General features: G+C 36.8%; 3 protein-coding genes across 4 annotated transcripts; all 3 read left to right on the forward strand.

Moving 5' to 3' along the window:
• Window positions 1-896: 896 nt before the first annotated feature.
• Window positions 897-10,136, forward strand: ATG18H (autophagy 18h-like protein). Of its 2 annotated transcripts, none has more exons than XM_059581352.2 (9): window positions 897-1,370; window positions 2,115-2,573; window positions 2,909-3,349; window positions 3,685-3,930; window positions 4,018-4,818; window positions 4,902-5,077; window positions 8,321-8,451; window positions 8,541-9,071; window positions 9,861-10,136. In XM_059581352.2, the coding sequence occupies exons 1-9, from the start codon at window positions 1,212-1,214 to the stop codon at window positions 9,863-9,865; spliced, it is 2,949 nt and encodes a 982-aa protein (XP_059437335.2). In that variant the 5' UTR covers window positions 897-1,211; the 3' UTR covers window positions 9,866-10,136. The 2 variants fall into 2 exon arrangements, with proteins under 2 accessions (XP_059437335.2, XP_059437336.2); XM_059581353.2 differs by having other exon boundaries at window positions 898-1,370; window positions 8,321-8,448.
• An 8,512-nt stretch (window positions 10,137-18,648) lies between these two features.
• On the forward strand, window positions 18,649-20,519 carry LOC132170939 (histidine-containing phosphotransfer protein 1). The gene is made up of 6 exons (XM_059582098.2): window positions 18,649-18,931; window positions 19,065-19,195; window positions 19,343-19,411; window positions 19,955-20,026; window positions 20,120-20,192; window positions 20,283-20,519. The coding sequence occupies exons 1-6, from the start codon at window positions 18,869-18,871 to the stop codon at window positions 20,328-20,330; spliced, it is 456 nt and encodes a 151-aa protein (XP_059438081.2). The 5' UTR covers window positions 18,649-18,868; the 3' UTR covers window positions 20,331-20,519.
• Window positions 20,520-25,608: 5,089 nt separating this feature from the next.
• On the forward strand, window positions 25,609-27,869 carry LOC132170948 (Prefoldin chaperone subunit family protein). The gene has a single exon (XM_059582108.2). The coding sequence runs from the start codon at window positions 25,743-25,745 to the stop codon at window positions 27,636-27,638; it is 1,896 nt and encodes a 631-aa protein (XP_059438091.2). The 5' UTR covers window positions 25,609-25,742; the 3' UTR covers window positions 27,639-27,869.
• The last annotated feature ends 29 nt before the right edge of the window (window positions 27,870-27,898 follow it).

A 27,898-nucleotide genomic window follows, 5' to 3' on the forward strand; every position in this document is an offset into this window, starting at 1 on the left:
AGCACATATATTTTTTATGGGTATGTGTTATTATGATCATGGCCAAATAAAATAGTTATGATCATGATTTTTAGAGTTCTATAAGTTATTATTGTTCTTCAATTAGCCCATCCATTAGACTTTGGTCAATTTTCTAACGGAAATAGTGTAAAAATGTCAATTATACTAAAAAAAAAATTCATAAAAATTGGTGGAAATGAAGTGGTCGAACCACCCTACTACCATTTTATTTTTATTTTTTAAGAGATATAATTAAGATTTGACATTACTTTTGTTAAAAAAATAAATAAAATGATGCAAACGAAGATAAAAAATGATCTTGTTGAAAAACAGAAAAACTCCCTAAAATTAATTACGGAAAATTAGGAACCGATAAAACTGAGTTCAAAAGGTACAATTGATTACTTGTAGTTGTATGTTTTCGTCCCGCTAGCCAAACGTTATTGTCAAAACGCTTGAAAATAAAATTTTTGTCAAAAAAAACACTTTTTTGACTTAAAAGCTAAACGCAATCTGTGTGTAAAAACAAAATAATATTTTTTAACCTTTAATATTATCTTTCTTTTCAATAAAGAATAAATAATTTTTTTAAAATAATATTTAAATAAAATAATAAAAGTGAAAAAGTAATTAAGTTTTTGAAGAAGAAAAAAGAAAAGTAATTTATTTATTTAGATATGAAGGAGCAAAATGCACGCTTTCCAAAATTTGGTGAGGGCAGATTTGTAAGTTAGTTTTGGAAACTGTTGAAAAACAGAACCTCCCAGGGACCTCGTAGACATTTCACGAAACCTCCTAGGATCCCTCTGACATTTTGCAAATTATCGCTTTCACTGCAATTAAAACCCAGCACACAGCACAGACCCAACCCAAACTGAAACTCAAAATGAGAGAATAAATAAATTAAAAAAAAAAAAAAAACACAGAGAGAGAGAGATTTAAAAAAGGAAAAAAGAAAAAGACAGCGACACGGAGAGAAGCGGCGAGGGAGGAAAAGAGAGATTTCGCATATAAAAGGGAAACCAACCGTCTCCGTTAAGGTCAAACCCAACCACCACTACCGCCGGTACACCCTCACGAAAACGCCACCGTTTCCTCTCCAACTCTTATGCTATATCCGATCCTCCGCACTCGGGCGACTCTCGTCGTTGGGGCCCATTTCCGATATCCCGGTGACTCCCCGGTGGGCGGTAAACTTGGATATTTGACTCATGAAGAGCCAAGCCAACAAGGCCAACGGCAATGGCTTTATCCCTAATTCTCTGAAATTTATTTCCTCCTGCATCAAAACCGCCTCGTCCGGTGTCCGGTCAGCCAGCGCCTCCGTCGCTGCCTCTATCTCCGGCGATAACCAGGACCACAAAGACCAGGTCCGCTTTTTAATTTATTGGATTTTTTGTAATTGCTATTCTTGAGTTTAGTGGTTATTGTGGTTTGAATTATCGGAGTTTGTTTGGAATTGGGGTTAGGAATACGTGTAAGTTCTGTTTGGCATCGGGTAAAGCCGGGGGAAGGAAAATAGAGGGGAAATGAAAACTGCTTTGTGGTTCAGTAATTGATTTAGTGTATGTGTTTGGCTGCTGAGAAAAGTGAGGGAAAATGACGAATGTGAGATGTGGAGATTTCTTTTTAGATAGAGGGATAACGTTCTCTCTATTTATGTATTTATCTATTTTGCAATATCGAAAGAGACGAAGGGCTTGTAGAATTTAAGAAATAACTTGGAAGCTTGAAAAATTTCTGGCGGACATTTTATTTTTCTGTGTGTGTGTGTATATATATATATATATTCTGGGATGGTCATGGTTTAAATTTCTCAGAGTGTGAAGTAGATGTGAGCTTTGGGTGTAGAATGGAAATTTTGGATGTCACAGAATAGTGAGAAGAGACTTAAGTGTCTCTTCTTTGGCAACTGGTTATATGCTTTCAAAAAGACGATAATGGTAGGGCAGAATGGGCTGTCATTTAATTGAGCTAATATTTCATTCTGCCATTTGATCACTGTCTCCATAGGTTAATAATGACACCCTTTTATGATTGCAGTTTTCTTTATCATCTAATGCATTGTTTGTGTAAGAGCATGATTTAATCGTTTTTTTTTCTTCCCAAAACAGGTATTATGGGCTGGTTTTGACAGATTAGAGCTTGGCCCCTCTGCCTTTAAACGTATTCTCTTACTCGGTTACTCCAATGGCTTTCAAGTCCTTGACGTTGAAGATGCCTCTAATGTCAGTGAAGTTGTTTCTAGGCATGATGATCCTGTCACATTCTTACAGATGCAGCCTCTCCCTGCAAAGTCTGAGGGTCGTGAAGGATTCAGAGCATCACATCCTTTACTCTTGGTTGTTGCATGTGATGATTTGAAGAGCTCAGGTCCAATGCAAAGTGCGAGAGATGGGATGGGCAGAGATGGCTTTACTGAACCTCAAACAGGAAGCAACATTAGCTCTCCTACGGCTGTTCGGTTTTACTCACTAAGGTCTCACAATTATGTTCATGTTCTGAGATTCCGGTCAACTGTGTATATGGTTAGATGCAGTCCTCAAATAGTGGCTGTGGGCCTTGCAGCACAAGTAAGCATTGGTTTATGTCAAGTATCTATTTCAAGTTATTTATAGTGTGCTTGTGATTGGAAGTAGATTTCTTTTATCCTCAACAAAATCTGACAGATTGAATGATTATAACATCCAATAGATTTTCGTGTGGAATAATTCATCAAGTACCTCCAACAACCTTGGTGAATTAGATAGATGGTTGCTGAATTAGTGGTTGTTTGTAAAGACAGCTATCAGAGGAAGGCTATATTGTTTAGATGAAGAAATTATGTAATTTCTATTTAAGTTCATGAATGGTGTAATTTAAACTTTACTAGTGTCTCATTTTTTTTTAATATTTTTTTTTCTGCCAGATATACTGCTTCGATGCTCTCACTCTTGAGAATAAGTTCAGTGTACTCACCTATCCTGTCCCTGAATTGGGAGGCCAAGGAATGGTTGGGGTTAATATTGGCTATGGACCCATGGCTGTGGGCCCCAGGTGGTTAGCGTATGCTTCCAACAATCCATTGCTGTCAAACACAGGCCGCCTTAGTCCACAAAGTCTTACTCCGCCAGGCGTCAGTCCATCCACATCACCTGGCAATGGAAGTCTAGTGGCTCGTTATGCCATGGAATCTAGTAAGCAGTTAGCTACTGGACTAATCAATTTGGGCGATATGGGATACAAAACTTTTTCCAAATATTGTCAAGAGCTCATACCTGATAGTTCTAATTCTCCTGTATCGTCAAACTCCAGCTGGAAAGTTGGTCGGATTGCATCACATTCGTCAGAAACCGATAATGCTGGGATGGTTAGTTTTTTATAATCTAAAAACCCTAGTTTTCAATCTTTCATGAGAATCTCATAGTCGCTGCACAACATGTACATAAGGGAAAATAGACCATTTTTATTTTGCCTTATGTATTTCATTTTCCAATGAGGTCTTTTAAGTTCAGCTTCCCCATAGCTGAAAAGGGGCTCATTTGAGACGTTTAATTTTGCTCAATAGTTTTTGGGAATATTAATATTTATCTCTTTAGGAGATAACTGAATATCAAAGGGATGTGCCAGATTTTTATTTTTTGCTTCTTCTGCAACTATTAAAATCTGAGAATATCTTCTTATGTAGTAAAACATTTATCGCAGGTTGTTGTTAAAGATTTTCTTTCCAGAGCTGTTGTATCACAATTTAGGGCCCATACTAGTCCAATTTCTGCTTTGTGTTTTGACCCAAGTGGGACACTTCTAGTTACTGCCTCAATTCATGGGAACAATATAAACATTTTCCGGATTATGCCATCCAGCTCACGGAACGGATCATTTAGTCAACCCCTTGATTGGGGTTCTACTTATGTGCACCTGTACAAGCTCCACCGTGGCATGACATCAGCTGTATGTTCCTACCCTCTCCTTATCCTGAAACTGTTGTGTTTTATATGTTCACGATTGTTCTCTTTTTCCCTTGTGTTCATTATACAGGTGATACAAGACATTTGTTTTAGTTACTATAGTCAGTGGATTGCCATTGTTTCTTCCAGGGGCACTTGCCATATTTTTGCTCTTTCCCCTTTTGGTGGTGAGACTGTTCTCCAAATACAGAACTCTGATGTTGATGGTCCTACCCTTTTGCCAGTTCTATCTCTACCATGGTGGTCCACTCCATCTTTCATGATAAACCAACAATCTTATTCTCCCCCACCACCACCACCGGTTACCCTCTCTGTGGTTAGCAGAATAAAAAATAGTAACTCTGGGTGGCTCAACCAAGTTAGTAATGCTGCATCTTCTGTAGCAGGAAAGGTATCCATTCCATCTGGTGCTGTTGCTGCTGTTTTTTATAGTTCTGTGCCTCATGATCTGCTACCTGCTCACTTCAAAGCCAATGCTTTGGAGCACCTATTGGTTTACACCCCGTCTGGTCACACAATTCAATATAAACTACTCCCATCACTGGGAGGAGAGCCAAGTGAAGCTGCCTCGAGAACTGGGCCAGGTTCTTCGTTGCAGATACAAGATGAGGAGTTGCGAGTAAAAGTTGAACCTGTTCAATGGTGGGATGTTTGCCGAAGAAGTGATTGGCCAGAAAGAGAGGAATGCATTTCTGGGATTACTCCTGGCAGACAAGGGACTTCAGAGATAGTCATGGATACTTCGGATTGTGAGGATAATGATATTGGAAATAAGGATTTTGCAAAGTCCAATGAGCCATCTCACTTATATCTCTCCAATGCTGAGGTACAGATTAGCTCTGGGAGGATAACAATCTGGCAAAAATCTAAGGTACTTGTTATGGATTTAATTGTGAGATACTCTCTTGTCGCTATTGGCAACTATTTTTTATGATACTTTCATTCTTATTTTAGATATCTTTCTATGCGATGAGTCCTGTGGGAGCTAATGAGGAGAATTTCACCGAAAATCATGCTGGTGGAGAGATTGAACTAGAGAAGGTTCCTGTTCATGAGATTGAAATTAAGCGGAGGGATTTATTACCCGTTTTTGACCATTTCCTAAGGATTCAGCCTGATTGGAATGACAGGTAATTATCTTTGCATATTGTGCTCAAGTGGTTATTAATTTCCAAAAATATATATAAAATAATACCTTAACAAATTAGCTGTTGATGGAAGAATTTATTCTTTAATTTCTATTGTATCAGGAAACAGATATTAATTTTCACTTGCATTCCCTTTTCATGTCATTTAAATAGCATCCTCCTCATTAGTGTTGTATTGGCCTTTATTGTTTTTATGGGTCTTTCATGGTATCATCCCTTGTGATGAAATGTTACTGAAACCCAAAGGATTAGTTTATTATGTGAAGTATCCCATTGGACAACTACTATCATAGAAAAGTTTGTTTCCAGTTAATAACTAGCATAAGAACCTTTGTGGTTGGGTTTGCACGAGTGGATTAGAATATTTGGTAGTTTAAAGCATTTCTAGCAAGACTGCGTGGGGCTTATACAGGAAGAAGCAATACTCTTGGTCATCTAAACATGCCCTATATGCATCTAGATTCTAGAACTTTCAAAACAATCTCTTGAATTTGATGCATGTTTGCCATATAATCATAGTGGAAGAAGAACATGTCCTTCTACTTAGGCGTTCTCTTGTATACTTCATGTGTCCTAGGGTTGCGCCCTTTTATGCTCTTTGATATGCATTACATTACTAATAATAAGAAAGGAAGAACATGGTGGAGAATGGCAGTTATTTTAGTTATTGTTGGAATAAAACAATCTCTGGAGGTTCATAGTGGATAAGTAATATGGTGATTATTTTGGATATTGGGGATATATTTTAGGCTCTATGGTCAAGGGAGGGCATATAGAGGAGTTGAAGATCTATTTTATTTTTATTTTGATTAGTATGATTTTGGTTTTTAAGAAAAAAATAAAGGTATTTTAGGAAGAAAGACAAAAAATTGGTCAAGTGTAATTTGACAAGCGATGGTACTTTGACACATCTTAAGTGTCACACTTAGTAGTTTGGAGGCATAAATGAAAACGGAGTGGTGATAGTTTTCCCTTTTTTTTTTTAATAAGTAATTCAATCTTATTAGAAAGCGTAGAGAGGTGTAACCCAACTAGGGAGAAGAACATAAATCCATAAGCTCTAGGAAATTAGATAGTAGAAGACTATAGTGAGAAGCCATCCAAACATAGAGGGATTTGAATATGAAAGCTTTTAACTCTTATCCCCGAGCTCTCGTAATCTTCAAAGTTCCACGCATTCCTGTTAAATACACCATATTAAGCACAAGGGAACCACCCTCCAAGCTTCTAAATTACGGTAGCTTTCAAACTATCCTCTCCAACTAGCCAACAACTCCACCACCTCGTTGGGGCAGACCCACTCTATTTCAAAAAGATAGAGGACCAAAACCTACAAGTCTCTGTCTACCTCACAATGGAGTAGAAGGTGATCTGTGAATTTCCCACTCTTCTTGCACATACAACATTAGTCCATCTCAAAGACATGCCTTTTTAGGTTATCCAAACTCAATATCTTTCCTAACACACCCGTCCAAACAAAGAATACCACTCTCGTAGGGGCCTTATTTTTTCCAAATGCTCTTCTACAGAAAGGGAGAGCCAATGGGAGGGCTAAGCGCCTTAAAAAACGATTCGACTTCAAACTCCGCCTTTGGAAGGGATCCAACACGTTCTATCCTTGCCACCTCAACCCAACTCGAGGGAATATGAAAGATTAAAAATCAAAGTGTTCAACTCCACCTCCCAGTCTGTTGCTACTTTGATAAAGGAGACCTTCCATTCTAAAAAGCCGTTAGAAAACTGCACATGATCTGCTACTTACTTATCAAAAAACTGCACATGATCTGCCACCAAAACCTCCTTATGGTGAGGAATAGAAAACATGGGGAAAGCTTCCTTCAAGGTTTGATCTCCACACCACATATCGTGCTAAAACTGGATTCTAGACCCATCTTCCACCTCAAACCTCACAAATTTGGGAAACTCTCCCCATCTCCTAATGTTTTTCCACACCCGGACCCCATAGGGCTCAACAACCGCATTGGAGCACCAACCACCCCACAAGCGGTCATATTTAACTTCCACCACCGATCTCCACAAAGCCACTCTCTTCGTGGCATAGCGTCATAACCACTTCTCCAGTAGAGCTCGGTTAAACAAGAGCAAGATTTGAACCCCCAAACCGCATGAAATTGGTGTACCAATTTTGGACCAACTAATTAGATGGAATTTAAACTCCTCTCCAATTTCGCCCCACAAGGAATCCTGCTAAAGTTTCTCAATACAGTTTGCAACTCCAATAGGGATGGGTAAGAGGGATAAAAAATAAGTGGGCAAGTTAGAAAAATAACTTTTAATCAAAGTGAGCCTACCACCCTTAGGCAAATACAGCCTCTTCTGAGGAAAACCAGAAAAAAAGGGTAATTAATCAACTTTCACCAAAAGCTTTGCAAACAAATGCTCAACTCAACCAACTTTGAGACCCAGGAAACAAAGTTCAGCAGATCACCTTCAAAGATCCTTCTTTCTCTTTCTTTCCAGTTGCTTTGGGAGGGCTTGCAACCTCCAAATAACTGCTGGTCATTTCTTACCCCAGAAAACTTACCATAATATTTGGATACCAAAATCTCTGCTCTACTGAGCATTCTGTTGGTAATTCAGCTAACACATGCTACTATTTTGCTCAATGTTTAAAGTTTATCTTTGTCCAATATGTCTTCTCAAGATTTTCAACTAGGCATCCGGTAATTTGTTGTTTTCAAACATTCCATGTAATGAACCATGCCATCTAATTTATTTTAGAATTTGTCATGGTTGATCTTGTTTCCCTTTGGATTTTGAGTGATTTAGTTGTTGCATTGGAAAGAATTGTCATTAAGATCTTCAAAACTGACGCAGTTTGAAATTTGTGTTATGATTCCGGTGGTTTTATGTTTTAGATGGCTCCATTCTGAAAACTGAATATTGCCTATGAATAAGATGAAAAATCAAGGCAACGTTTCCAATCATGTTGTCCAGAAGTGTCCTGTCCTGTAAAGCTTCAACCTGTCTTCTACTTTCTTATTGGGATGAAATTTTCACAGCTTTCCAGGCATGCTTTAGGACCCATTAAACCGGAAAACATTGGATCTCACATGTTACATGCTGAATTTCTCAACTTTCACACCTATGAGGTGTGGAGGCACCTGTATGCCTAGATATCTATCAAAATAATATCATCAAAATGATTTTTTTTTCTTACATATGTTTACCACAAACCTACTTGCTTGATTTTTTTGTGTGCAGGAGCCTTGTTGGTGAAAGATGCTCAAGTTCATCTTCTGATTCTCATGCAGCTAAAGAAAAGGTCTCCGAAGTTGCAGTTATTTGCCATTCTAAGCTGATATCACGTGGTGCAGTTGAAAACCCAGATGGTAGTAAGATAAAGCTTTGAATGTGATACGTTTTGATTCTTTTGAAATGAGTTGCTTATTAGTTTATTTATTTCCTGGAACTTTTTTCTCAGGATTATCCGGGGAATCGTATCCATCCATTGCCCAATCTCAGAATGAAAATAATGTGGAGAAACAAGGGAGATCACTTTTCTCATCACCCCTGCTGAATAGAAGCTCTATTAACAAAAATAGTATTTCAAATTCTGCCGAACAACCTACAACTGGGGTTTCTCTCGTTCGGGATAGTAATATCACTAATAGTATGTCCACTTTAACAAGTGACTCATTTCCTGCTGATAGAACTATTGTAAAAGAAGTTCAGTCATCAAACAGTGCTGGGGTCAGTGAAGCTTCAAACATAAGCTCCAACCGTTCTGATTTGAGTATGAATATTATTGATGAGGGATTAGTACATGACTCTCTAGACTTTGAGCAATTTTTTCAAGAGGGGTATTATAAAGCGTCACCTTTGAGTGACTGCCGTGATACAACTGAAGTTATTACTGATGTGGACAGCAGTAGTCCCTGTGACAGGGAGAAATCAGAGGAAGATGGTGACAATGACGACATGCTTGGTGGCATGTTTGCCTTCTCAGAGGAAGGTAGGACATTGAAACGATTGTATTTATTTGATCATACTCTTACTCGTGACATGATTTTTGGCTCAACTACAAGAAACCAAAGATGCTTTTGACCCTGCTATATTTGAACTTATTTTATCTGGATCATGTATTACTTGCAAATGGAGCCTTGTACTTGGTATTAACGCAAAAAAATACATTATGGATGCCAATTAGATATAAATTTGCCCTTTTTAGACGAAGTAAGTTTGTATTAGGATTATGAGATATTTTATAATCAGACAGGAAGATTAACTATATGTGGCCTCTTTAAATATAGTTTTGGATGCCAATGCCATAATAGGATCAAGCAAAATTGTCAAGAAATGTGGTGTTTTGATGCAAGGTTTAGAAAACATTTCAAGGCTTTATCTCATATCAAGTATGTTCCCAAAGTATTTTTCTGGAGTTTTGGGTACACTGGCTCATTTCTTAGGAAACAGTTATAATGTTTTTGTTTTATTTTTCTTGAGTTAGAATTTTTTTTTTTTTGGTGCATTTTAACATACATGTGGCAATATACCTGCTTATTTCAAAATCTTGTCTTAATTATTTGGATATTATTTCATTTATGTTTCATTCCTTTGTTGAATTATTGCCTCTTCTATTACATAGATTATAACTTGACGGAGATATGTAGCTTTTGTGAGCATGGTTATGACTTTGTGAATTGCAATGCAATAATGGGTTCTGAAACTCCATATATAGGGTGCATTTTAACGTTTTATTAGGTGGAACCCTACCCCAGTAATGTTATTTCTTCTATTGCAGGTTGATTTGTGCCTTATTGCTTCTAATATGTGCTGAACGGATGCATTCAGAATGTTGTGTAATGACAAGCCAAAGCTCAGCCTAATGGAGGATGAGATTCTAATGGACAAAATGCAGGTTATTTCCTTTCGACAATTGAATAGCTACTGACTGATTGATACAAATGATATGATCTTGGCTCATTAAAGGGTTGCTGTTGCAAATGCCTGGTTTCATCTCATCTAATCCCATGTACATGTTGTAAATTGAAATTAAATAGTACAAATGATTTGTGTGGACAGGTTCTTTCTATGCTGTGTAACATTATTCATTCTTCAAAGAAAAAGGAAAAAAGAAATAAAGAAGGTTAATGAAAGAGAGCATATTACTGTACAAAATGCATTCCTTGTCGGACCAGGTTTCCCAATTCAAAGTGAGTATCCAAACATTCTGTTTGGATGAGCTCTCTCTCACGCATTTATTTGGTGCAGGAATAACGTATTGATTGGTGGACTCTTGAGCTTCTTCATCATTGGATTTTAAGAAAAGGCTAGAAAATATTAGGGAATATGGAATTTTTAATGGTATAATAGAAGGGTAGGATTTGGATGTGAAATAAAGAGGAAACTATAGGGTTTGGGTGGGAGCATCCTGGGCTATGAACAGTAACTTGGGAATATTATTCGGACTTTTGGTGTTTTGGGGTTGTTTGCGAGCTATTTAATATAAGGGCTCTTTAAAACAGGTTTATATGGAAATAAATTATGAAAGTCATATCTAATATTGGTTAGAGTTTCAAACAAAATTGCTAGAAACTGAAAAAAAAATATATATAAAAAAAATAAAGAAATAAGGAAAGAAAAGAGACAAACCAAGGCATTACACTTGGTTTTTTTAAGCATCGTACTTTCCTTGTATCACATCTCGGAGAAGAATTGCATCACCAATCTTCAAGAGCAATCGTTGTTGAAAATTCTGCTACATTTAACCATTAGGTGAGCTTGGTGGTCGCACAGTCTATTTACAAGTACGAACATGATCGAAAACAAATAAAAAGATGCATGATTGATTTGTGAAACAACTCGTAACAGTGAGTGTGCATCAAAATGAACAAAAATATTTCTCCATGTCGTTTTCTTGAAGCGTGTGGTGAAACATTTAGACTGTGGGTATTTATAGGTATCACTTTAAGAATAAATAGGTGGAGGCGAATAAATACGTGGAGGCTCAAGAGCTAAAGCACGGGAAACAAATTTATCAGATCTTGTTTTTATTGCGTGAACTGTACTGTATTATATTTCGCTGTGTATTTTTTTTCTAACGTAAACCCAAGTGGAAAGCCATTTAGCAGTCTTTGGGTTTCTAGAAGCACTTGTTCTTTATGAGGGTTAGACCTGGCATTATTGGTTCAGTAATTTAGTACGGTTATTAACATAGACTTTGTGACTAAATAATTGTATTTCTTTACCTTTACAAGGGGAAGGGGATTCTGGGTGCACTTTGTAGGAGTGGAGAGAGTTTTGGATTCAGGAGTTTAGCCTCTCTAGTCTACTATAATAGTTGGAATAGTATATAACAAATTAGTTGCTTGCTAAGTCAAATCTGAATAGAGAGAACCTAGCTATGTATATAGAAGAAGGGTAGTCAATCACAAATTTTTTCATCGATTCTTAAGTAAATATTGGTTGAAAAAGATAATGAGCTAAATAAATTGTAGAAAAAAAGAAAGTGTTTTGCTAGAATATATGTGCATACCTTGTGAGTAGGTTCATTCTCTTTTATTTATGGAGTGTTTTCTCGATTTAGAATTTAGTGTGCGATGAACTAATTCTACAGTATAAAGTGATGAATAAGCGTTCCTCTCAAGACTTGTATATGAGCCCTTGGATTTGAAAGTAGAAATAGTCTGGTAGGGTGGAGATGCATTTAAAAAGGTTTATTATTCATATTTAAAATGAAGGATTCAGTTCTATGTATGTGATTGTACAGCTTGTATCAAATGGGGGGCATATAGAGCTTTAGATGGAGGGGGACCATTTAATTATTCATTTGAGAGGCCATGTGCAGCTTCCAGTCTCCATAGCCATCTCACATGTGCAGCTTTCAGTCTTTGCAACCGCCCTACTTTCTGCTGATGCAGAATTTATAAGAGTACCTGTACTGATGCAGTAGTTGTGCAGTACCTTTTGAGTTTGCTCTAAAACAAACACTCAAAACTCCGTTTTTTAACGCAATCCCAAACAGGCACGGGAGGAGGCCTTTGTTGATCATGTCGGTTGAGTTTATCGTTCTCCAAGAGGGATTAGAATCAAACTAATGGTGAAGAAACGTAATAGGAGATGGGAAATTTGTTCTCGTACTGACAGGTTGGGCTCAAGCATGTTTGGTTGCAGGTTTGTGATTCAAAATATTTGGCATGGAAGCTAGAGCTGAAATAAGCAGTCAAAACTTAAGGGCTTTGTTTGTGGGTTTGTGATGTACAATTGTTGTGGGTACTGACAAAGAACATTCATGCATAAAGTTTGTTGGGGGTCTCTGTTCATTCATGGCTCTGGATCCCCAATATCCTAGGCCTTTGTATTTTTATGGCCTTTGCCTTTGGCAATTGGCATCAACATTAATGGCTGAAATCTACGGAGTATACAGCAATTGGCCCCCACTTTTAGATGCCCTTCATGTCAAGGGAGATAGAATTTTTACCCAATCCATGCATTTACTGCAATCTCTCTCTCTCTCTCTCTCTCTCTCTCTCTCTCTCTCTTGGCTGATAATCTACAGAGACATGTCGGCCGGCCGGCCCCTCAGAAAAAAAAAAAAATTTATATATAGAAAGTTGGCAGTGGCAGCATCCAATAAAGGAACCATATATGTTGTGCCTGGCAGGCGGCGAGGCTGCAGGGGCTTTGTCGTCTACGTGCATGTCTTTCTCCAAGCATGCACTTGAACAGTGGCATGGGTTCCCAACATCTGCAACAATGTCGTAAAACAATTGCCCAACTTTGTTCTCAACTGCCATGGTGTTGTCCCTACAGAAGGAGAGCCTCTAGCTAGCTGCTCTTTTGGCTGTAAAATCACCTCTAAGATTCGTTATCGGTCATTCTTAGATCACTAGTAAAATATTCTTTTAATTTTTTTTTTTTTTTTTTTTTTTGTAATTTCATTCTACACTTCTGAATTATCACGCGATTTGACAAGTCCCATAAACTTCAAAACCTCTCAATTTGAACCCAAAAACTTTCAATTGCAATTAATTTGAACCCTTTCGTCAGATTTAACTATTAACTTTTAATGGCAATACCTAAAAAGACCAAAATATCTTTAAATTAAAATTAAAAAAAAAAACCTTGTGACTGCAATTTTTTTTTTTTTTTTAACTTTATTTTTTAATTTGGAATTAAGGGTAAATTTGGAGTTTTATAAAAAAAATCAAGAGTATAAACGTCATTATCTCACTTTTAACGTTTAAAATTTGACGGAAGGATTTAAATTGATTGCAATTGAAAGTTCAGAGGTTCAAATTAAGAAGTTTTGAAGTTTATTGGGAGCTTGTCGAGTCGCGTGGTAATTCAGGAGTTTAAAGTGAAATTACTCATTTAAAAAAAAATTGGAAAAATAAGCTCTTTTTTTTTTTTTTTTAACGTTTGTATTCAAATAAACGTCATAATAGCATTACCTTATCATTTTTTTATACTATTTAAAAATTATTTCTCTTGGTTTAGGGAACACGAAAGGAATCGATCAGGTGAGTTTTTATGAATACTTCTAGTTTCTTTATTTCCTTTGAGAGCCAATCAACCATTAATCAATCTACCAACATTGCTTACTAAGCCACTACCATCAACTCATCTCGGTAATGTTTTGAGGACTCCCTTGTATTCTATTTGGTACTATATATATATATATATATATATATATATATATATATCATCTCTTTAAAGAAATAAAAAATTTATTTTATTTTATTTATTTATTTTTGAAGTGGTGATATTAATATAGGCATTTGATGGTGGATTAGGGGTTTCGTTTGAAGCATCAAGACCATTTAATTTAGAGTTGGCTGCCCAACCATGATGGGTGGGGGGGGGGGGCCCATTAACATCCATAAGGGCCCAGAGAAAAAAAGGATTCGATAAGGGCGCACCGCCATGCACACCCTGTCTAGTCAGACACGAAGCTTTTAATATTGTTTGAAAGTTGAGACTTCTCATTTTAAAAACACTAATTATATCCCATTATCAAACTCATCCATTCAACTAATATATCTAGCTAGTGTTAATTTATTTAATTGCGTTTTTATATTTTGAAATATAATTTCTTCATTGCTAGTTTAAAACATCACCATATATTTTTTCAAATTATCTATGTGGAAAGTTATGGTTTTTTTTTTTTTTTTCTAAGCGAAAATGCGAGAAGGGGTGACCAATGTCATTTCTCCCATTGACGTGACCATCGTGGTTTTCACCCGCTATGGAATATTCGGTTTGAGCCATAGTTACTGCCTAGGAAGGCGAGTCCGTCACCACAGCTCCATTAAAGTGCAAGTTGGTAAAATCACTTCTTAGGTAGTATCTGGTTCGTGGACTACTACCACAAGCGAGTTCGAACCCATGACCATTAGGAAGAAAGGAGGGAGAGAATTGAACCTTATTCCATGCTACTTTACCAACTCAGTTACCACCTTGGTGATGTGGAAAGTTATGGTTAACTGGTTAACAACATCATTTTTATAGATATGCTCTTCGAATTTGGCCTCAATCATTCAGATGATAATTAGGAATTTTTTTTCTTAAGTAAGGATCTGCTGATAGGTAAGGTTAGCTAAATCTCATCGACACAAACTCGTTTAGAATTCAATTGAGATAGAATCGTTATTCTCGAAAATCTCAAGTAACTATAATTATATATTTCATATAATTAGAATATGTAAAGAAGAAATATTTATACTCGTCAACAATTAATTTAAAGGAGCAATTTGACCCTAGCCTCCACATGTTTTTCTCCCTATAACTTATTAGTTATGGTTTTTTAGTAAATCGTGAGACTATAATTGCTTTGATCCTTACAAGTTTTCATCCATATAATTGATTTCCCTCAATAAAGAGCACAGTTTCCTTCTGAGTATATGACACTATAATTACTTTTGACTCTTTCATGAGTTTGTTGAAGATTTCGTCACATATAACATTCGGTAGGGGCACTTTTTCTTTTTCTTTTTAGGGTGATCATTCAAAGTTAAAAAGGCAAAGAGATGTGATACACATCATCCCCTAATCCTTATCCCATTTTTTTACTTTTTAAACTCACCATTAAATCTGTGAGGCCATGTTTGAGTCCATATGTGCTCTACATATCTAATGGTAATATCTAAGCTACTTAAATTGTAGGAGGGCCAAAGGGAACATTTGCCCCTTCTCGCCTCCTATGACTCCGCCTATGCTTGAGATTAACCATATTATATTGATTATCAATCACTCACTTTTTTCATTTAACCAAACCACATTACTCACAAGCGTAGATATTCTAATAAAGTTTAGACTTTTAAGTACTTCACGTACACTTGAAAGTCTGAACTATGAGACATGCTATTTAGCATTTTCTCAGCATTTTGAATTGATTTGGGTAAATTGAACATGGCATATCAGCTAAGAATGCTAAATAATATTTCTCTTTAATTATTATTCTTTTGGGGGAGTGTTTGAACTACAAAAACAAAAAGGACCTCTTCTATTCTATCCCTAAAATCTACAATGAAATTTCATGTAGAAGACTATAATATCCTAACTTATAATAAAAAGATGTGCTAAAATCTCCTAATAATCTGTAAAAGATAGGTGGATTACTTTTTTTAAGGATGGACTTGAATTTACACTTGATCAATTTCATTAATTACTTATGTTTTTCGTACTTAGAAAAACAAAATCTAAGAAGATACTAAGATAGGCGCCCAAGCCCATTATAAATTTTGGTTACTTCAATAATTCAATCTAATTAGAACTACAATTTATTGAATTTTGAACTTGATCAGGAAGTAAATAGTTGGGTAGAGGTGGTGGAAGCAAAATTGAGCTTTCCGCTTTACACTTTCACCGGTGTCGAAATGACGTCCGACTCTTCTCTATCGTAAGTCATTTCCATCCGGCCTTTGCCTTTGAAATGTTGAAGGTAGAATCAAGCGGAACTTATCCCAAATCCCAAAAGCTTAAGCACCTAACATGTCAAATATTTAATTAAAATTAAAGTGAATTGACGGAGACAATGCTCGAATTCAAGAACTTTCGCTGTAATATCATATAAAATCATCACTTGTTTCAAAAAGTTAAACGGATAAAAAAAATAGTAAATTTAATAATTTAATTAATATTCTAATAAAAGAATCGGATGAGACGAAGGCGGCACGTCGTCTTTATCTTCTCCCAATGGTTCCAGATCTATAGTTGGCAATCTGCCACAACAACTTTTACTTTTATCATCAATTTGGAAACCCTAATTAGTACCGTGGCGAACCAGCAAATTAGTAATTTCAGGAAGGAAAGTCGAACATCCTTTTTAAGGTTTCCCGAAAGTCTACATCTTTTCACTACCAAAAAACCATTTTTAAGGCCGAAGGTCCATGACAGAAGGCTTCATCTTCACGCCAGGGCCCGCCAATAATTTCACCATTAAGCAATCATATTTGTAAAATTTAGTAAAAAAAAAGCACCAAATTTATCTTCTTTTATTTCCCTTTTCTAGCATTGGGCCCAAACATGATTATGCTTATCCAAAGTCTTTGGTTCCCACTAAGTTAAGCATTGATAAAAGTTCCTAAGTGGGTTTGAAAAAAAAAAGGGTTAAAAAGATGAACGTTTCTGATATGACATCGTATGCACTGTTAAATGTAACAATAAAAAAAAAATACACCGTTAAATACAAGAACGTTCGGAGAGGTGAGTTGGAACATTTGAGGATGACGATGTAATTATAATTAGTGGGAAAAAGAAAGAATGGATATTTGCTCTAATATGCCTTAATGAAAGAGTAGTAAAGCCAAGAACTAAGGTTGTTGTGGGGCATATATGATGCAGTAGTTGTCTGTTTTTGTTGAGTTCACTTAAAGCCAATCATCCAATCAAATGCAGTGACCAATCAAACAGCAACAGCACCACAAACAACAAGAAAAACAAAGAGCAGCAGCTATTTTTATAGAGAATCTTGGAAAGGTTGTTGAAAGCATAGGCCTGAATTCATGTACATGTGAAGGGATAAGGGATAAAGAGGAATAGGTTAAAAAAATATAGTAAAATAAATAAAAACTGGATATATATCAATGTATCATGCATATGCTCTTTGAAGAACATGGAGTCCTATCTCTCTGCTATCATATAATACCAACTTAAATATCTTTGGAGAAAGAGACGTTGGATTTTTCACCTTTTATTGCCTACATGTGGCATCTGTACGTTTTTCCAATTATCTTCAACAAGAGAAAATCTATCAAAGGATGGATCTCAGAATTATGTAGATGTGACATGGCTTCTAAGTACTTCCACATCATCCCACTTTGAGCTTAGCGACGTTGAAAATGTAGGCTTATGTGTGCAATTGGCTCTGTTTTTTCTTCTGCGCACTGAAATCTTGTCCATCCCGTCGATATATATAAAATAAATCATCATACATGAATTATCTGAACATATATATATAGATTAGATTTGTCCAATGAGATGCAACCATGTCATCTGTATTCCCTTTACATATTTAAGGAAATTTTGCATTATCCGTGACGTTCACCGTCCTTATCCCTTTTTTTTGTTGCAAGTTTGCTTTTAAGAGTGAGATGTACTCCAAGTTTGCGTCATTTGGTATAAGGGCCGACTGACACACTGAGTATGAGACCAGATGCAGTTCATTGAGTATGAGATCGAATATGTTGCAGCTTTGTCGTCAGGTCACTGCCCGCAGGAAATGACGATCTATAAGCTGGAACATAATATTAAATCATTGAATACTAATAGATGAGTAGAGATGCCGAAAAAGAAATGGCTACCATTGAGTCATTGTCGATAAAGTGGGCCTTCATGGATGTCGGTTATTGAGTGTGGTGGTATGTTACGATCGTAAGTGTCTCAAATGGCTTAAGTACAATCTTAACCATGTATATATAATTTTATTGGCGTCCTCTCCTTGCAAGCCCGTTTTCAATTTGTGAGTCGGTTTGTGTTAGAAATGGGTTTTGGGCCTAACTCAACCCAAAAGCTAGCTCCAGAGTTGATGTTTCCTCTCGCCTTATAAATGGCTCATCTCCTTAATACCCAAGCAATGTGGAACTTCCAACACGCCCTCTCACATATGGCGGGAGGACATCCAAGCCAACACGTGCGACAATGAGTAACGGTGGGACACAGCTAATTGGGCTAGGCACGTGTGGCGGGACAACATCCAAGCCAACACGTGCAACAATGGGAGAGACGGTGGGCCACAGCCAATTGAACCTAGCTCTAATACCATGTTAGAAATGGGTCTTGGGCTTAACTCAACCCAAAGGCTAGCTCCAGAGTTGATGTTTCCTCTCGCCTTATAAATGTCTCATCTCCTTAATACCCAAGCAATGTGAGACTTCCAACAGTTTGTATCAAAGTTTCGAAATTGAAAACAATATTTATACATGTTAATCATTCTGATGAATGTTTTTATGATAACAAAAGATTTTCTTAGTTTACTTAATGGGATATTAATGACATTTAAATTGGTTTAAAACATTTTCGAATTGAAAAAAGAATAATGACTAATTAATTTAAGTGAAAAGAAGTAAGGAGTACTTGAGAGAGAAGTAAAGGAAACGGAAACACAAGTGAAAAGAGTGCGACTTTATTTGCTGTATGCATATATAGTCGGCACAAGAGGCAGGAATCTGAGCGTTTTCTCCTCAGAGAGTAAAACTTATTACATCTCTCTGAGAGTTTTTACTCTTTCCAAGGGGAAAAAAGACTGAAAGAAAGACGAAATGAATCTTTAAGATCTGGAAGTTATTGCAAGAACTTGAGAAAGCTACAATGGATGGTGTGGTTCAGTTGCAGAAGCAGTTGGTTGACTATACGGCCTCACTCTTTCATGAGGTCAGTAGACATGAACTGTATATGCTCATTCCAGAGAAGCAGGAAAATAAATTGATTTTTTATCTGCCTTTTTTGTTATACTCTTTGTCTTCTTGGGTTGGGTTTTGATGCTAAGTTTTTTCTGTGTGAATAGGGATTTCTGGATGAGCAGTTTAACCAGCTTCAGCAGCTGCAAGATGAAAGCAACCCAGATTTTGTGGTTGAAGTTGTGTCTCTCTTCTTTGAGGATTCTGAGAGGCTTCTCAATGAACTGGGAAAAACCCTGTAAGGACAAACAAGCCTTCCATCTTTTTCAACAATTCTCTTTTGTGCCTTGTTGATTTTTTTTTTCTTTCTGGGTTTGGTTTTACGTTGAAAGTTTTGTGTTAATGTAGTTGGGCTTTTTTTTTTTTTTTTTTCTATCTTATTTAGGGAACAGAAAACTGTCGATTTTAAAAAGGTGGATGCCCATGTTCACCAGTTGAAGGGTAGCAGCTCCAGGTAACTCTTTTGTTTTACCTTTTTTTTCTCCCTTCAAAGGCTCATTTTGCTTGGATGAAAGTCATTTTCCAAGTATTTCAGTTGGTTAGCTCCTTAGACAAGATCAAAGCAGTTGGTATTGTTCTTGTATAGGTGGGTGATAGATTAGACTTGTTTTCTACTATTGTTTCCACTTTCAGAGCCATTTTTGTCTAGCATGAGAAGAAGCACATGTGCTTCAATGCTTCCAACTATTTCCTGACTTGGGTGAATAAGTTAAAATCAGCTGATCCAGATCTGGAAAACAATCCCAGAAAAATGAGAGTTTAAAGCCCATTTGGGTGATAATTGACTTGCTGTTTATCAATGAGGCACAAAGGAACTATTTAGTTCCAACATTCTTGCCCCACATGAAGGAAAAACTCATTTAACACCATCACCTTGCCACAATCATTAAGGAATGTATCCAGACTGAAACAAAAGAATCCTGCTATGGGAAAAGGGAAACTTTTTTCCTTTTTCTTCAACCAGATTTTCACTAGGAACTTGGTTCTTTCATGACAGTATTGGTGCACAGAGGGTTCAAAAACTCTGCATTGCCTTCAGGAATTACTGCGAGGAGCTGAATACTGAAGGGTAAGTTTCTTACCACCCCATAGCAAAAACATGCTTGTATCTTAAGTTAGTGGAAATTATTTGTATTCTAATAGAGTAAAAGCCTTGGAATAGGTGTCTTAAATGTCTGCAACAAGTAAAGCATGAGTATTCTCTTGTGAAAAACAAGCTGGAAACTCTGTTCAAGGTAAGGAGAAGATCTTGCAGAGAACTTAATTATATGGCTATTTCAGCTTCTTTGTCTCCTACCCTCATTTTTCTACTTGTTTGCTTGTAGCTTGAGCGACAGACTATTGCTGCAGGTGGTTCAATTCCTACTTTGTGAGATCAAGTAAAGCTATCAGAGCAAGAGACCACAATGGGGTTTTCGATTTGTAAAAAATTTCTTTAATTTCTTTCTTCTATTAGTCTAAGTTTCTGAAGGTTTGTATGAACTTTAGAGCTAGAGCATGTTTCATATTCACTCTAAGATCAATGATAAAGAATCTGAACAAATCCTTCCTCTTTTCCTCTCCATCCTATAGCAATGCTTCTTATTATTATAACTGTTCTGCAATGTCTACAAAAACAAAGGACAGTTTTGAAAAGGCCTATGGTTGTGGTTGCAAGCCTTCTCAAACATTCCTCTAGATATATTCATGATTATAAACCGAGTAATGTTATTTAGTAGATTATTATACGCCTGCCATACAACTTAATGATGTAGCAGCAAAAATCAGCCATTGAATCAAGTCATGTATGAGGCTAGAAATCCCATTAGTTGTGCAGAATAGTACAATGGAGAATAATGGAGGCTGCCTAGTCAAAGCAAATATGCCTCTATTTTCTTCGGGAAAGACAACATTTGAAAAGGCGACCTAGAGCTACTCTCTTGTTGATGCTTTCAGATTTTACTTGTTTGATCCTTATAATTATATTCCAAATTAGGGTATTTTAGTAAATCACTATTTATTTTAAAAGTTTAAGTCACACGAGGTTACTCTATGTTATTCACAGCTTAAACTCTCCCCTAATACGTAAAATATTTAATTGAAATAGAAGGTGAACCTTTACTCAAATACTATGTTAAAAAGTCACAACTTATCTTCAAAGTTTAAACAATAGGTTGCAGTTTGCAAAACTTTGAAACTATATTTTCTTTTCCACCATTTAGGGTAGATTGGTCATTGCAGGAGCCTTAAAAAAACACTAGATTGTCATCGGGAAGCTGAATTGCTCAAGATTAAATATGCTGTATCCCTTATGTCAAGGCCATGTCTAATTCAAATTAATGAATTTGGAGGTCATGTTAACAATAGTGGGATTCTTCTTCCATTGAGGACAATCTATACACACTAAAACCAATTAAAGCCACCGACCGCCGACCATTTTTCATTAGCAACCCTACAACTTTGTTAAAATATTTTAAGCAGGAATTGAAAATTAAGACAAAAACCCACGTTGGTAAGCTGATTATTTTACAATCAAATGTTACCTGTAAGATTCAATGAACAGGTGTATTTTATAAGGTCAACTGTATCAGATTGGGGTGGATGTCTCCTCCTCTGCAGCTAACTTAAGCAAGGACAAAATACATGCTGTAATGCGTAGCACCTAATTGTTCCTTGTTGGTTAGTGGCCCTGTTCCTATAACGACCCTTTTTAGATGTATTCTTTTCTTTCTTTCCAGTCTAGGATGAAATTTCCTATGTTATTTGACTCTCTATAAGATTTTATTACCCAACCAAGTTCGAACGAAGATTTTCTGCAATTTGCTGCTCGAAGAGGAAGGGGCAGGAGAATTGCAAACTCCTATGAGAGAGGGCTCCCTATCCGAGTAGAGAGCATGTGCAAAGAGTCCATACTCGGACACGAGAGGACGGATTTCCAATTGTAGGGGATCCCAATCCACCAAACCCACTTGAGATGTCAAGCTATTTGGCTTGATTACCTATACCCTAGCCAAAATGATCCAAATATAACCCAATTAGGACCATAAAATTTCCACACCCCTATTTTAATCACAACTCTCAGGTGAATAGGTCCTAAACTACTCTTAAGGTTTTCAAGGAATCTTGAAAGATGGGATGCCAATGTGATTGAAATTGAAAAATGGAATTAATGTAAGACATAGAAGATATTATAATGAGAAGAAAACAAACAACCACATCTTATTCAGAAGTCCAAGGCGGATTCTGTGCTCAAAGTTTCCACCTTGGCAGATTCCTTCATTACATGTATAACCTATTTTAATCATGAATTGCATTGTTCATAATCTCTTGGTTATATTATATAGAGGGTTTTATATATAAATTTTTTTCCGGAGTTGGTGCATGTATGTAGCAAGAACTAGGATGCATGACTGTTGACTCCTTATTCTTCTGCACATTTTACAAGTAAATAGCATATACCCTAGTGTCCAATCTGCCATTCAACCCCATTGCAGTACAAACTTTCAGAAAAATGCCCTGCGTATTCCACATAGATTGCAGAATGTAATGAAGACAAAACCAAGCATATATGAAATAAGAATTAATGTATATTAGGGTAATAGAAACCTGTGCACAAGCACATCTGATACATTTCTCAAGGCTTAAACTCATAGTGAATTGTAGTATTGTCTAAGTAGATAAAATATATTTGATTATACTCAGAAATAGGATGATCGTTAATAAATTAAGGATTCTAGTCTATATTTATGAATTGTTTAAGATTGTATTTTTTAAAAAATTGCGATTTGAGAACGCAGAAAATTCGTATTTTCAAATTGCAAGCAACGAGGTACTTTTTTGAAAAAGGCACAATTTTAAAGGTCAAACTGCGATTTTGCCAAACACTTGACTGCATTTTTAAAAATCACATTTTCAAAGCACATACTTTTAAATCGCAAAACCAAATGAACCCTTAGTCAATTAAAATGGATTTTCAAAGTTTAGAGCAAATCTCTCGAAGTCCAAGGCTAGCAAGTTCTCAAGGAGCTTCAAATTTTGAAAGAATTTCCAGCTATGCATATGAAACAATCTTCAAGATGTCATTCTCAGCTATGTGATACAAGTCCTCTTTCCGCATCATATTATTTAGTAAATTACTATACAATGTTGTGCAACTCAGATAATGTAAGAGTAAAAATCTGTCTTTCATTTTTTTCTTTTGTTATTTACAAGTACTGATCTAATGGCTAATTTTTTGTCATATGATTAAGTTGTATAACAATCATATAGCAGTATACTAAATAGCATTATTTCCTATGATATATTTAGGGCTTAATACTTGGTTTAATCATGGCATATACAGCTTTTGAAGACCTCAAGTAACAAGTACATTGTAGCATTCCCTTTATTCTTATAATGCCCTAATCAGGGCCCCATGTTTTCTCAAAAGTTTTTAAAAATTCCTTCAGAATGTTTTTTAAATTAGAATATGCCCCCTCTCCCCCCCCCCCCCCCCCCCCCCTCCCAAATTTTTTTATTTTGTACTTTTACCCCAAAACTATAAATGCTAGTTCCACGGATGCCCTCGTCCATTTCAAAATCCACATCCCAGTTACATTCATCATATGATCTTCTTGCTTTGCTAATACCAAACATTCAATTATTGGTGTAGACCATCAAAACGTTGCATCTACTCCACAACCAAATACAAACACCAAACTCATTATGTAATTACTATATACTATTTATATGCATGTGCAGGCTCATCCATGCCCATGTGCATGTATTTCTGCTTAACTATTAAGACATATAGCATCAATTAAAAAAAAAAAAAAAAGATATATAGCATGCATATATTAAACTAAATGACAACTGTAGTACTATTCTATGGGTTTAATGTATAGTTGTACTGGGCTTCAAGTGGATCCATATGCATCTTTGAAGTCCTAGGAAAATCCTTATAATTTATAGACTACACAATGTGTATAAGTGGTGGGAAGAAGTTTTGATTTTATCATCTTTTTCATCAACGCTGGCCCAGTGGAGGAAAGCTCTCCTCTATTGGGCCTGGCCCACTTTCTCAACTCGAGTCTTTTAAGTTTAGCAGCTTTCATACTTGAGGAACAAACAAAAGAATGTGGTGGCCCTGGTGGGGGGGAGAGTCAACTTAAAAGCAAAAACAAACTAGCCGAGGAAATTTCTTTTAACCTACTCTAATGAATGCCAAGTGTCATTTTTTGGTATGTTTTCTTTAAGATTTTTAATAGTCATTTATTGTCATTTTACTAACTTAAGAACTAAAACATTAATTTTTGAGAAACCCAAACATATTAGATGACACTTGACACTTATTAGAATAGGTTGAAATATATACGTAGATAGAGTTCATACAAGTTCGAAATGTTGCTTAAAGGTAACTTTTTAGCCATTTGAGGCCAACAACTGTGCCCTTTCCCATCAGATGCAACTCTTAAAAGAGGCAATTTTTGAAATGGTGCATCTATCCGCTATAAATAGACACCTCTCATGAGAACCTATTACCATGGGAGATTTACAGTGCGTGAGGGTGTGCACGGTTATAGTGTGATCATCCCATCACAAACATTCATCTCTTACTTGAGTAGTGGACAGGATTTCTTTTAGAACCAAAATTTTGCCCGATATCAACTCTCATCTATAGGATCCACATATCGGTGTATGATCGTGTAATGGCTCCATGTGCGCACACTTTTGTCACTTCCTTATATGAGTCCACCCGTTACCATAATGATGAATCGTAAGTGTAGTGGATCACAAAACAAACAATACTATTACAAATCAAGGAATTAAAGTTTGATTAACAAACGATACATAAAAGTCATGCATCTGAAAATGCTGTGCATATATGATTAGATGGACTTATGGACATAAAATTTGTGTATCTTCTTAGTGGACTTGGATCTTCAGCTATTGGAGATAAAGCAAGTATAATTAATAAAAAACTATGTATTTATAAAACCACAGTTTGGATCCTAAGCAATTTTTTACACTAACTATTATTAACTTAAAAAATGTGAAAGAGTTCTTATTGAACTCATCTGTCTCAATAAACGAGTGAATTGCCTGAAACTTACTCAAATAAATAGGATTCATAAATTTTTTTTCATATTTAATACTTGAATTGCTAGTTATCCACACAATCATAGCAAAAAATTTCTTGAAATCTCCATCCATAGACAAATTGCTGTAAACTAGAAGTACAATCTCCAAGAGGACCATCCCAATGTTACATCTCTATTAATGACCTAAATTCATTCCAATTTAGAACACTATTTTTATTTTTTGTTCTTTTCTTCAAATAATATGGTTTGGTTCTCTCTCTTTTCTTTTCTTTTTCTTTTTTTTTTTTTTCCCTTCATTTTTCATCACAAATTGTTCATGTATTCTGTTCAATGTTCATGTATTGATTTGAATAATGGTAGAAGTTTTTTCCGGGCTAGAAGATGGCCCAGGGCCACCAAGATCAATCGCAGATACGAAACGAAAAGCATCCACGTGGCAGTATCATTAAGCCCACCCCAAGATGCCCAGGCCCACGAAAAAACGGCCCTACAAGATCCAATCTTTTGAAGCTTCTAGAAACCTCTTACAATTCCCAAAAAGTCCTCAAAAGCTGGGCCCCAAAATTTGAATCCTCAAGGCAACCCTCCACATCCTCCTTCGCTCTCCTATCTCTATCCCTTAAAGGATTTAAATCTCGCATTTCCACCATAAGTGCCCTAGCAAAACCCTAACCCTGAATTCTACCAATCCGATTTTTCTTTCATCACAGCCTCAAAAAAGAAAAAATGGCGAAAAAAAAAGTGACCCGTCAAGCTGAAAATCACAAAGAAGAAGCCGCTCAACCCCAAGACCAAAGCCAAACCCACCAAGCCAAACCAATGGATGACCCTTCAGAGAAGCTCCAGAACCTCAAGTCCCTCAACTCTCTGCTTCTCAAAGAAACCTTTGAGCGTAGGCAGCAGGTTGAGTCGTTGGAACAGGCCAAGCAGGCCTTGGAGGCCGAGTTGAATCGCTCTGGGATGGAGAAGGCGGCGCTGGAGGCTGAGTTGACTTGGGCGAGTGAGGAGAGTGTTGGGTTGGAGTTGGAGAAAAGTGTGATTTTTGCTTTTTGGGAGACCCAGATAGTTGAAATCGGTGTTGGGTTTGATGGGTTAGTGAGAGAGAAGGGTGAGATTGAGAAAATGAAGTGTGAAAGAGAGGCTGAGATTGGGTTCTTAAAGAAAGAGGCCAATGAGCTGGTGGCTAATCTTGAGAATGAGAGAGGTAGGCTGAGCCGGGTGTGCCGGGAGAGGGATTTGCTTAAGACTGAGATTGATGGTCATGTTCAGGAGGCAAATGGGTTGAGAGAAAATGTGGTTGAGATGGAGAAAAAAGACAAGAAAAGTGTGGAAGAGATTGAAAAACTGAAAGTGGAATGTGAAGGGTTATTGAAGGAAAAATTGGAGACAGAAAAGGCCGTCAAGGCCTTGAAGAGGGAGAAAGAATCGGTTCAGAGGAATTTGGAGCAGTCGATGGAGGTGATTAACAGTTTGAAGAGTGAGATTGAGGGGGTTATGACGGCGAAGAGTGAGGTTGAGAGGGAGAGAACTACGCAAGAAGTCAAGATTGGTGAACTGGAGAAAGACGTGGGGGAATTGAATGGGATTGTAATGACTTTGCGGGGGGAGGAGGAAATTTTGCACGCAAAAGTTTTGGAGTTGAAGAAAATGATTGGCCAAGCTATGGATAAGGAGAAAGAGATGGCATTGCAGATTAATGTGTTGGTGGAAGAGAAGAGGGAGAAGGAACAGAATATTGAGAAGTTGAAAGATCAAAGGGATTCGGTCCAGAGGATTTTGGATATGACTAGCAAGGAATCAGAGGGTAGGCTGCATAAGATTGAGGAATTGATTCGAGAGGAAAGTGAGATTGGGGAACTGAAGCTTAGCCTAGAGAGTAAAATTGTTCAGCTGGAAACAGAAGTTGATAGTCTAAGGAGTGTTATATCTACATTGCGGGAGTCTTGTAGAGGTGAAGCAGAGAAGAACAAACAATTAGTGTTTGAAGTTGGTCGCCTTAGGGATGCTTTTGATCGACTTACACTTGAGAGAGATGAGGTGCAAAAGGGTTTTGACGAGGAGAAAAAGAAAGTGAAAAGCATGGAGGTAGTGGTTTTAGAGAAGGAGAAGAGGATTGAAGAAACTGTGGAAGAGCTAGGGCAGATGAGGAGTGAGCGTGAGAATTTGATTGAGAGAAATAAGGCGATAGAAAGCGGTGTGGAAGTTTTGGTGAAAGAAAAAGATTTGGTGCAGAAGAACCTTGTTGAAGCCCAACGTGGAATTGATGATTTGAAGGCTAAAATGGAATCCGCAGGCATTAATTCAAAACGGGCATTGAGCATGATGAAGAACACCGCAGCATTGGTGTGTCATTCTACTGATGATAGGGATGGTAAGGAAGAAGTGGTTATCAATGAGCAGAAGCTAGAGGAAGAAATTCAACCGTATGCGGTGGAGTTGGACGCCATCAAGATTGCTTTCAGAAACAAGGAAAAGATGGTGGAGGATATGAAGAAACAGCTTGATTTTCTCCAGAGCTCTGTGGCTGAGGCACATAAGAGGAAGAGTTTCTGGACTATGGTTTCTTCTGCAACTACAATTCTTGCTGCAGCATCTGTTGCTTATGTTGCCAGAGGACGCTAAGCAGTTAAGTTTTGGTTTTTAGTACGACAAGTTGCTTTTGGTTCTAGGATCAACTAATTAAGTTCCAGTTGACGAGAAAACTAATGGCGTTTTGGTACTTTTGGACTACTAAGATAATAATGTTTCTTTTCCAGCTGCTGAAATTACTATCTCGGAAAATCAGTTTAACTGCTTCTCTTTTTCGGTTATATGAAACAATCGTTCTTATGATGATAGCATATGTTCTTCCTATTGTGTTTTCTTTTGATGTTATATTGTTT

This window comes from Corylus avellana, chromosome 1, assembly GCF_965113065.1.
Source record: "Corylus avellana chromosome 1, dhCorAvel1.hap1.2, whole genome shotgun sequence".
Lineage (NCBI taxonomy): Eukaryota > Viridiplantae > Streptophyta > Magnoliopsida > Fagales > Betulaceae > Corylus > Corylus avellana.